Source organism: Helianthus annuus, chromosome 6 (assembly GCF_002127325.2).
Source record: "Helianthus annuus cultivar XRQ/B chromosome 6, HanXRQr2.0-SUNRISE, whole genome shotgun sequence".
In the NCBI taxonomy this organism is placed as follows: Eukaryota; Viridiplantae; Streptophyta; class Magnoliopsida; order Asterales; family Asteraceae; genus Helianthus; species Helianthus annuus.
Window position 1 is genome coordinate 15777204 of NC_035438.2, and position 11301 is coordinate 15788504.

General features: G+C 36.8%; 2 protein-coding genes across 2 annotated transcripts; one reads left to right on the plus strand and one right to left on the minus strand.

Moving 5' to 3' along the window:
• The first annotated feature begins 727 nt into the window (after window positions 1-727).
• On the plus strand, window positions 728-9170 carry LOC110864829 (phospholipase A1 PLIP1, chloroplastic). The gene is made up of 7 exons (XM_022113988.2): window positions 728-971; window positions 1257-1339; window positions 6117-6727; window positions 6805-7257; window positions 7348-7407; window positions 7632-8048; window positions 8591-9170. Exons 3-7 carry the CDS (start codon window positions 6152-6154, stop codon window positions 9023-9025), a joined length of 1941 nt encoding a protein of 646 aa, XP_021969680.1. The 5' UTR covers window positions 728-971; window positions 1257-1339; window positions 6117-6151; the 3' UTR covers window positions 9026-9170.
• LOC110864830 (zinc finger CCCH domain-containing protein 1) lies at window positions 9140-11002 on the minus strand. The gene is made up of 3 exons (XM_022113989.2): window positions 10852-11002; window positions 9940-10745; window positions 9140-9376 (listed from the first exon to the last, which is right to left on the minus strand). Exons 1-3 carry the CDS (start codon window positions 10892-10894, stop codon window positions 9272-9274), a joined length of 954 nt encoding a protein of 317 aa, XP_021969681.1. The 5' UTR covers window positions 10895-11002; the 3' UTR covers window positions 9140-9271.
• Window positions 11003-11301: the final 299 nt, after the last annotated feature.

Consider the following 11301-nt stretch of genomic DNA (forward strand, 5'->3'; position numbering starts at 1 on the left):
ATGTAATATTATGGCATAGAGGTAACTTGGATAGGCTTGCAACCGGAGTCAATTTGAGAAAAATGAACGTGGATATTTCATCGGTTTTATGCTCTTTTTGCGACGAGTATGAGGAAACGGTGGATCATCTGTTTACATCATGTTCAGTGGCTATTCGGGTGTGGGTGGCTATCAGTGTTTGGTGCAACATTCCCCCGATATTTGCTTTCGATCTCAAAGATTTAATGGATGCTCAAAATTCTATTCAGGGTGGGAAAAAGATGAAGAAGATTACCCGTGGGTTGGTTATTATCTCGTGTTGGTGTATTTGGAAAAGCATGAACGAATTGGTTTTTAAGCAGATCAGGAGAAGTCTGCAAGATATTTTGATAGAGATTAAGTCGAGAGGTTTTGGTTGGATAAGGAATAGTTGGAATGGGTGGTGTAAATATCCTATATATATGTTGTAATTTTCCTTTTGCCCGTTTGGGTTGGAGGAGTTGTTTTGTATTTGCCTTTTGCCCGTTTGGGTTGGAGATTTGTTTTAATGAAATTTAATCTTCAAAAAACACGATAAAATGAAAAAGAAATGTGTTTGATTAGTCAAGATAGCAGGTTACCCTATGACGTCACGACATTAATGAGAGGGGTTGAAAGGGTCAAAAGAATAAATGAAATGTAAGGATACGTGGCTTCTCTCTCAGGTAACCATATATAAAGTCCTACCAGACCTCACTAACCACCGAAAGAGTGTGACCCAAAAATTAATCTCTCATCTCTCCTTCTTCTACAAGCACAAGAATAAACACAATCTATATATAAATGCATATATGCGTGTTTAAATCACCAAAATTTGTTTGAGACACAACCATCTGATCAGATTCAGAAGATATTAACACCTTCATCATATCACCATTGATATATACACATTCAATCTCAATCATGCTGCGGGAGTCCTCCATTGATTGGAGCTTTCGCAGCAGTAAATATGTGTAAGTCTCTCTCTCTAAATTATGAACAAATTGGAGCAAATTGAGCGTTTGATCAATCATACAGATCGATCAAATCGCAAATCGCTCGTATTAATTTTTTTAAATCATATTTCTAGCGTGAGTTATCTTTTAAATGATAACTCACGCATTACCTTTTTTAATTCTGTTTTTTTTCTTGCATGTGTGAAACAGCGAGAAAACATAGAATCAAAAAGGTAATTGAGATGTATATTGAGAAAATTTATAGTGTGGTTGATTAAATGCTGGTGTAAATTTTGTTTTTAGATTTGTCAGCTATGAAATTCGATATAACGCGTTGTCTGAACCGCTAGAGTTGATAGCCGATTCGTCTTAATTCAAGGTTTCAGGTGTGTATATGAATTTTGTTTGTGATTATTTATGTGTTTTGAATGGTTCATTAATTTTGTTTATGTTGGTTTATGGTGCATATATATATCGTGATATATAGTGGTGAACTAGGAGGGGTGTTGTGTGCATGTCCGTGTTTTAAGGACTTAAAGTTTGATTATTCTATTTCAAGGCACTGAAATCAGAATTATAGTCTATGGTTTGGTTTTAGGCTAATTATATTTACTTTTTAAAATGGGTGGTGACTTTTGACAAATACAAATTCTTTAGGTCAAGCGGTGACCCTTCATCGGGCGAGAACACCGTCGCCAACCTCGGTGTCCACGCGATAAACCCAATCGAGCAGGGAGTGTTCACCGGTTTGGGTGAAGTATTGCCAATATTTGAGTGTAAAATGGGAAGTGAAGAAGGGAGTTGACATGATAGAGTAGGATTGGCTGTGGTGGAGAGGGGACTACTCCACCTTAGTGGAGCGCCCCTTACACCTTAGGAAAACCTAAATTTAGAGATTTTAGGTTCATGTCTCACGAATGACAGGTTTAGATAAATTTGTCGATCTAAAAAGGTTATTTACTTTGTTTTATAAACAACTTTTAGACTTGATACAACCTAAATTTGTTTGAGTATAAGGGTGGAGGGAGTGGTCAATCAATGGTAAGTGTTTAAACTATTTTTTAACCAATAATGTAATGTCATGTCAAGTCCTCACTTCATTCCCTATTTTGCACTCAATCACTAGCAATACTCAAACACATGAATAGTGGTAAACAATTAAAAAAATAATTGGTTGAAAAAAGGTAGGGCCCACCATTAACCCCTCTCTCTCCTCTATCTCTTCTCTTGCCCGGCTCGGTAAATACTCCCCGCTCACCGATTGAAGACCGGCAACCACTCACCGCGGCAAACTCCATTCACCGATCAAGTCCCCACATGCATACCGTCCTCCCTAATATACTAGCATCATATCACTAGAGCATTAAGTGACCAGTATTTAATTAGGGTTCTATTTTAAGACATGTAATAAATAGAATTTGCAATTTTATAAAAGTAATAAATATAATGGGATATTGGCCTCTAATAATCCTAACTAGACGTCATTGGTCATTGGCAGTCCCACCTTTTTTATTTCCCCTGTCAGTCCCACATTTCAACTATTTTTCCTCCACTGGTCCTCAGTTAAAAAAACTTCTGTTAAGTTTTTTTCCGAATTACAAACTGGCGTTTTAGGTCTTTTGATCAGAACGAGGATACGAGACCATTGATGTAAAACTTACCTAGAAACGGTGCTCTAAACGACTTGATTTTTGTCAATTGGAAGTTTAAACACCCGAATTGAAACACATTTTTCGTCGTTTGGAGCACAATTTCAAGTTAAGTTTTACATCATTCGACTCGTATCCTCATTCTAATCAAAAGCCCTAAAACGTCAGTATGTAATTCGAAAAAAACTTAAATTCGTTAAGTTTTTTTAACTGAGTACCGATGGAGAAAAAATAGTTGAAAGGTGAGGAGAATAAAAAAAGATGGAACTGACAATGGTCAATGATGTTTAGTAAAATATCCCAAATATAATTTGCAACTTTATAAAAGTTTCAAAGGCAATTGAATATGGGCATATGTCATAACTGATTATTTATCTGACACATCAATTTATTCAATTTATTTGAGATTCTAGCGATGTCTAGTAGCTAATATATTCATATGGTATATTTTATTTTCAATACATTTATGTAAAGTATGTTACCATTGTGACTGTTTTATATTAAATGAAAGATACTTTATTGCTTCTCAAAAAAACATTTTGAATTGAATTGACACAAACATATTGTTTTTAGAATTAGCTAGTAAGATTATTTGCGCAATGTTACAGGGTTTCGGATGATATATGTTTTGGTTCAGTACAGCAACCGAAAGAAATATGTTCAAAAGAATATCTATACGTGTTTTAGATCGAAAACCATAAAAATAAATTTAATTTGGATAGGGGAATAGGATGATTTTAAATTAATTGTAAATGGAAACGTAAACGCTATCTAAAATATAACTTTCATGAAAGTTTACGTCGAAACGAACACTGTGATTTTGTATTGGTTGCATGTGTTGCTAGAGATCGTGAGATGGGTGGGGGTTGCATGTGCTGAATTAGGGAGTGGGACGAATTAGGTGGGATTGCAGGTGCTAACGAGGAAAACATTTAACTTAATTGTTTATTTATATGTTTTTATCTCATATAGGGTGGATGAAATGGGAGGCCATATTTTATTTGTTTTTCTAGTCAGTATTTTGGTTATTTTGCGCGTACTTAACAAAAAAGTTAACCAACATCCACTTCAGGGCTCAAAACATGTTATGTTTTTTAAACTATTTGACTAATAAATGTAATTAATGAAACTTGTGGACCAAAATTATAATATAGTCGTACCATAGAGACCATCTATGTAATTAAATATTTGTTTTTCCAATAGATACCGTGTTATTTTCTCTTTCATACTAAAAATATGATACGTATATGACCACATACGAGTGCTTTTCTCACTCCATTAAATGCGATAGTCTATATTCAGATGTATTTATGCATTTTTTCTACTTCAAATTGATTATGTATTAAACACGCCTATATATTTATTAAATATATGAAGGTGTTTGGGATTGAGTTTGGAAACGACTTATCGACTTATTGTTTTTTATCAGAAAACCAATAAGTTAAAAAAATGTTTCAAATTGATAAAAGTGTTTTTTATTTTGTCTTTTGGAAAATTGGTAAAAATTTGTTTTCAAAAAGCCACAAAACCATGTTTTTTTACATAACTTTTGACTTTTTTGAACATAAAATTACAATATATTCTCACTGTTTACCTTAAAACCCTTGGTTCACATAAATACATAACACACGCGCACACTATCACCCGCCACCCCCTCCACCTTCACTTGACCACCCCCACCCATTCACCGCCCCACGACCGCCCCTGTCACTTTCACCGAACCACCATCCTTCACCTACACACACCGCCACACCCACTATGCCATCATTTTGGTATTTTTTTATGAACTGTTTACGATTTGTATGAATCTAATATCATTATGGTGTAATCAAGAAATTTTAAAATTTGTCAAAGAAATTTATATTATATATTTAGTTGTTTAGTTATATTTTTTATCTAAAAAAATTATTAAGTATATAATATTATATGTAAAGGTAATAAATAGTCATAAATACGTAGTGTTTTCTTGTTATAATAAGAGAGAGGAAAATATATATTACACTTAAAAGCAAAATATACAAATACAAATACTCTTCCAAACATCAGTATATGTATATGTGTTTTTCTTTAATCCTATTATACAAGTCAAAGTGGATTCTATCCGAATATTTATATACTTAAAGTATGCATAGGTTTTTCCAATAAATATTATTTTTTGTTATCATGGATAACTTATTATGAGATAATAGTATAACATAGGCAAAACTTGTAAAAGCACCATTTATGGGTAAGCCTCAGCCCTCAGGTTCTATTATGGAAGAATATAATACATGAGGTATAGTTTAAAAGAAATAAAGATAATAGTAAAAGTGTATAACATCTCTCCCAAGACACAAGCATCTTGTAATTTCCCTTTTAAGGATCAAGAGAATTATTTAAAACACTTGTACGGATCTCCTGCAAGAAATTCTATAGGATTTAACTGGGGTTGGTATTTTTAGTTATAAAATTTTGTTATTTTGGACGAGACATGATACTTGAAGCAAGAGACCTTGGTAGAACTCTAAAACTATAGTCTTCCCACATTGATATCAACTCCACATGACAATTACAATACAAATATAATATTATTCTGTTTCATTGCCATTTGTTCTTGCTTTCTAACAATACAATTAACCACAAGATGTAACAAATTTTAATCTATAACAAATTTCATTTGAGATATGAAATTACATTTTTAGTGGTGTGATAGTATATATATTTTTTGGTGAAAGTTTTAAATACAAATGGATTTTAACGTGCGAAGTGAGCAAATAACGTGCGTAATTATGTATTATAGCATGCGTAATTAGGGTTAACCCAACCCATGCGTAATTTGAGTTTGACCCATGCGTAATTTTCATGTTCGATGGCATACATGATTTGAATTTTGTAACTCTGTATTTTAAAAATGAACATGTGTAATTAACTTTGTAGATTCGCACGTTAAGGGGCTATTGTACGATAACCTTCCCTTGATTTTTTGAACTACAAAAACCAAACCCCTAACGATTTGAAAACCTCCAACTTGGATGTGTATCCAAGGATCACCTAGCTTATTTCTCGGCTAGCAAGGCTATGGGCCGGGCTGGTTGCCAAATATCCTAGCTCTCCTTGGAAGAGTTAAGCTCCTCATATTTAGCGATGTATAAATCATCTTTCCTAGTTTATGTCGAGTAAAAAAGAGTTTTTAACGGTCGATGGCATCCGGTCAAAGTTGGTTAGTGATGATGTATGCAAAAGATCACTCAAAAAACAAAACTAGACAAGATCCTATGTGTCTATGTCATGTTCATATTACTATTGTAAATATTTTAGCATAACTAGGAATAAAAAAGCCGGACATTCATCCCTCAGAATATATGTTTACTTTGGTGAAATCTAGAATGGGCTACTACTGTCGTTGAAACCAAAGTACCAGTTTGTCCTCTTTATAGTCTTTATATAATGTGAAATGATTTATTGTTTTAGTTTCAAAGGACTCTTACGGAATAAATATATTCTCTACTAATATTCCAGTGAAAATATGTCTCAGGCAATCTAAAGGTGAAGCTTCTATTGTTGCTAACGATGGTGTGCGGTACTATGTCGGTTTCCAGTCAGTCAACCACCCCGAAAACCGAAAGCCCGAGACCAGGACGAAGACCAAGCATCCTTAACCGATCAATCTCGGGTCAAAATTTAAGACAGCATGCAAGACTTCAAAGAGCATACTCGGACAACAATCTCTGTTACTCTGCTAATAATGTTCAGGCGTCGATGAATCAACCGAAGTTGAAAAACAGCCGTTCAATGGGAGTTTTCAACTTGAAACCGTCAAGCTCGATTGTTCCAAATGCACTCAAGACAGATGTCGGTGAGATAATGGCGAAGGAAGGGAAGAAACGAGGTAACTGGATCGAGATGCTAATGGAAATTAGAAGCCGATGGGTTCAAAAACAAAACAATGAACTCGACGGTGATAACGAAGAAGAAAAGGGATGTGATGACGGTTGTGAGGTGGATTACAACGATGACGAAGACAATGTTATCGTTAATCAGGAGACGTTCTCCGGAATGTTGAAGCACGTATCTTGGTCCGATACCAAGCTTTTATCACAACTAGCTTTTCTCTGTAACATGGCTTACGTTATCCCAGAGATCGAGGTACGTTCTAATATCTTGCACGTTTGCTTTGAAAAGGGTCGAGTATTAAAAACTTAAAATGTATGATGTTATCGTAGGAGGACGACTTGAGACGATACTATGATTTAACATTTGTAACATCTTCATTGGAGAGGAAAGCACTAGCCGAAGCGATTTGCGAACCGGTGACTACCTCAGCAGCCAACCAGAGGACCGAAAAGTGTATAACCCGTACTTCTGCTGCGTACGAGATAGCAGCCTCGGCTGCAACATACGTGCAATCCCAAGCAGGCCGTCTTATAAACCTTGATTCTAAACCGCGCCCGGAGGAAGATGATGATGTCATCTTAGACAAGACAGATTCGTCTCAAAGAGTGTATAATTCAGAGATGGCGGCGTATATGGCGGCTACTACTATCACGGCGGTTGTTGCGGCACCTGAGAAGGAAAAACAGGAGGCTGCAAAGGATCTACAGTCGCTTCATTCGTCCCCTTGTGAATGGTTTATTTGCGATGATTCGAGTATATACACTCGGTGTTTTGTCATCCAGGTACGTAGATACGTCTTAATATATGCGTTCTGATGAGAAACGAATGTGGAGCTGTGAATTGCTAACCATTTTGAATCTTGACATATTCAGGGTTCGGATTCGGTGGCATCATGGCAGGCAAATCTCTTTTTTGAACCAACTAAGTTCGAGGTAGGAATTTGGATGGTTCTCTAATGACTTAAGGGTGGTAAAATGGGGCGGTCGGGTTTGGCAACAGGTCAATACAGCTCAGGTTGGGACCTATGCAGTTATATCGGTTATATATCACCAATTTATCGGTCATCGGTCCCCACGTGAAATATCACCTGAAAATTGTCACCTGAAAATCACAACAAAAAAAAACCATAAAAACTGAACATAAAACTATGTTGCAGGAAACAGGTGTGCTAGTTCACAGGGGAATATACGAAGCGGCCAAGGGTATATACGAGCAATTCATGCCGCATATTTTGGAACATATGAACCGATACGGTGAAAGAGCAAAGCTTCAATTCACAGGACACTCTCTTGGGGGGAGTCTCTCTCTACTAGTCAACTTGATGTTATTGACCCGGAACGTGGTCAAACCATCAGCTCTAAGACCAGTAGTCACCTTCGGTTCACCATTTGTGTTCTGTAACGGTCAAAAGATTCTCGATCAGCTGGGGCTAGACGAGAACCATGTTCACTGTGTCATGATGCACAGAGACATTGTTCCTAGAGCGTTTTCATGCAATTACCCGAACCATGTCGCACAGTTACTCAAACGTTTGTGTGGTACATTCCGCTCTCATCCATGCCTAAATAAAAACGTAAGTATACATTATGTCTCCCTCTCTTTGTACGTATTAGGGTGTTCAGAATTCGATTCGGATTCGAAAAAATTGAAATTCGACTTAATTCGATTCGATTATCAAGATTTTGAATTCAAGTCTAGTAAATCGAATACGAATTTATAATTTTAAATTTGATTCGATATGAATTTCGAATTCAGTTTATACATATTTATTGACTATATTTATATATAATACACACATATAACTTTAGTTTGGGTTATAGTATAAATTAACGAAGCCCAAATAGCCGATAACGAAGTTACATATTTTAAATGAATTTGAATCAAAACAAACTTATTCGAATTCGAATAGAATTTGAATTGGCGTTTTAATTTGAATACGAATTCGAATCGACTTGACCAAATTTTAATCGAATTCGAATTCAAACAAATAAAAAAATTATTCGAATCATTCGAAAATTCGTTATTTGATTCGATGAACACCCCTAGTACATATGAACTCACAAACCGACAAATACTATATCTAATTTTCTCCTCGATGTGTCTTTACGTATACAGAGTTTGCTATATACACCGTTGGGAAAAATGTTCATCATCCAACCCGATGAAAAGTCGTCGCCACATCATCCGTTACTCCCTCCCGGAAGTGCTCTATACGCTATGGAGAATACAAACCACGGTTCAACAAAAACCGCACTGCGGGCTTTTCTAAACTCCCCACATCCAATAGAAACGTTACAACACCCAACAGCCTACGGTTCAGATGGCACGATCCTTAAAGACCATGACTCAAGCAACTACCTAAAGGCGGTAAATGAGATTATAAGACAACACACAAAGACGTTCATAAAGAAACCTAAAGAGCAGAGGAACTTGTTGTGGCCGTTATTGACTTCACAATCTCCACATTCGTGGAGTCAAGAAACGAAACATGAAGAGAACAAGTTGACGGTTTTGAATCAAAAGAGGTTGATTACTACAGAGGCAGCGTGAAAGTTGGAATCTGTTATGTCGTGGAAACTAAAACTAAAGTACTAAACTAACCAGTTATGTTCACCTAATTAGTAACTAAAGTATTGTAAATTATATTATGTATTTACTAATAGATGATATTAATAATGTAATCGAATTAAGTAAATCAGTATCATGTGGCCAGTTATGCGTAACAACTAACAAAGTACATAACTGATAACACGTTTCTATCAAATAAACAAAGTAGGAATGGAAGTTACATGTCGACTATTTTCCTTCAGCAGCCATCCGCTTTCGTATTTCATGTGCAGTGTTGAATATCCCAAGCGTCGGTTGGTTGCACACGTAGCACTTTTTCTTCTCCGCATGGTGCTGCACAACACAAATATAAAAAAACCGAATCAAATCAAATCCATGTTAATAGAAAAACATAAATGCCTAAATTCCTAAACATTTGTAACATTAACAAAGTAGCCATCAACTATTTTTAACTCAATTCGTATGCTAAACATTATGCCTGCAGATCATAGTTGTTAAGAGCGTTTATAACGAGCGCTATAGCGAATAGCGTAGCGACACACTCATGTGTCGCTGTCTGATTTTGGCACCTGCATAGCGGATAAATAGCGGAAATTTAGGGTTTTTTTTTGTTTTTTTTTTCTGTTTTAATATAAATATCGGCATTTTATAGGTATAAAGTTGCGGGATTTTAGGTTTTTTGTTAATTATACATATAAAACAGTGTAGTTGGATATAAAATACATATAAAATATTTCTAAAATTTTCTTCTAGTGTGTAGCTAAATATAAAATAGCGCCCGTTATTTCATCGCTATCGCTACGTATAGGTAGCCTGTCGCTATCGTCCACTATTCGCTATTAACAACTATGCTGCTAATTAAACAAGATCATCACATAGCTCTAACAAAAACTAACCTTTAAAGCGCAATGCTCGCAGAAATAATGCTTGCACTTAGTCACAACAGGGTCAACAAACGGCTGCCTACATATAAAACAAGCGAACGGAAGTCCATCCTCATCATCCTCGTCATCATCGTCATCACCTTTCAACGCCAACTTCCTCTTCCTCGCCTTCTCGGCTTCATCCCATTCCCTCTCCATCTGCCACCCGGACTTATAATCTCCACGATCATGCATAAACTTACACGAATCACCATACCCACAATACCCGGTCTCCTTATAATCCTTACAAATATCCGGCTGGTAATCAAACCTCGCCGACACCCTAATATGAGCCGAAGCCCTCAAAGGTCCATGAGACCCACCCGCTTTCTCGCTAGCAACCGTTTGCTCCCTCCTAAAACCCGCTTTATAATCCGTATACCCGTGTATACCTTTGTACAACTTCTCGCCACTACCCGCATTAGCGGACCGTTTTAACGCCTCGTCGGCTTGTTTTAACACTCTTTCCCTGATTGCCCTTGCATCTGTTGAGAAATCGGTCTCGGTTTCTAGAGTTGCAGTGGCTCGGTTGTCGGTTTGAACTTGAATTTTTTTTGATGAATCGAATTGGAACATTGTTGTTTTTGTGTCTGCTTCTTGTTGCTGGTGTTTTGATGATACAGTGGCAAAATGTAATTTGTTGTCTGGTGTGATGGGTTTTTTCTTGTTGATTATGATTGAGGGTTCCTCTTGTTGTTCGGATTGATCATCGTTGTTGTTGTTGTGGGATCTTTTTCTTATGTTTTTGTTCTTTGAAGGTTTTTTGAAGAAATTGCAGACTGCAGAAAAATCATAAAAAAGATTGTGAGCAGATGGTTGAATTCAATAACTGTAGATTTATTTATTTATATTAAAGAGTAAATTGGATGGGTAACGTTAACGTACCTTGTTCGGATTTTTGAGGTTGTTGTTCTGGATTTTCAGCCATACTGGCTGATTGGAGGGTTTATGGGTTTTTCTGGCGTGAGTGCTGGGTTGAAACCGAAAACTAGACTCTGGGGGTGTGAGGTGTGGGTTGGGTCGGCGGTTTGGGTTCAACGCCGGCTGCTCCACCCTGAGTAAGCATTGGGTATGGCGTTGCCTCTTTGGCGTGTGGATTGAGCCTCACGTGGGGCGGGCGGATTGGGTGACATGGCTGGCTTTGGTTGGTTGGTTCGATCTAGCCGTTGCCAAACCAAAAAAAAGAAAAATCCACATGGCTGGCCACGCCAAGCCAAGCCACACCACACCACACCCTTAGTTTTCGAGTATTACCTTGTGGATCACACTCTCGCCACGTGTCGAGCAATGCCTCACCCAATCCCCTCCACACCCCATAGTCTAAAGTCGGATAAA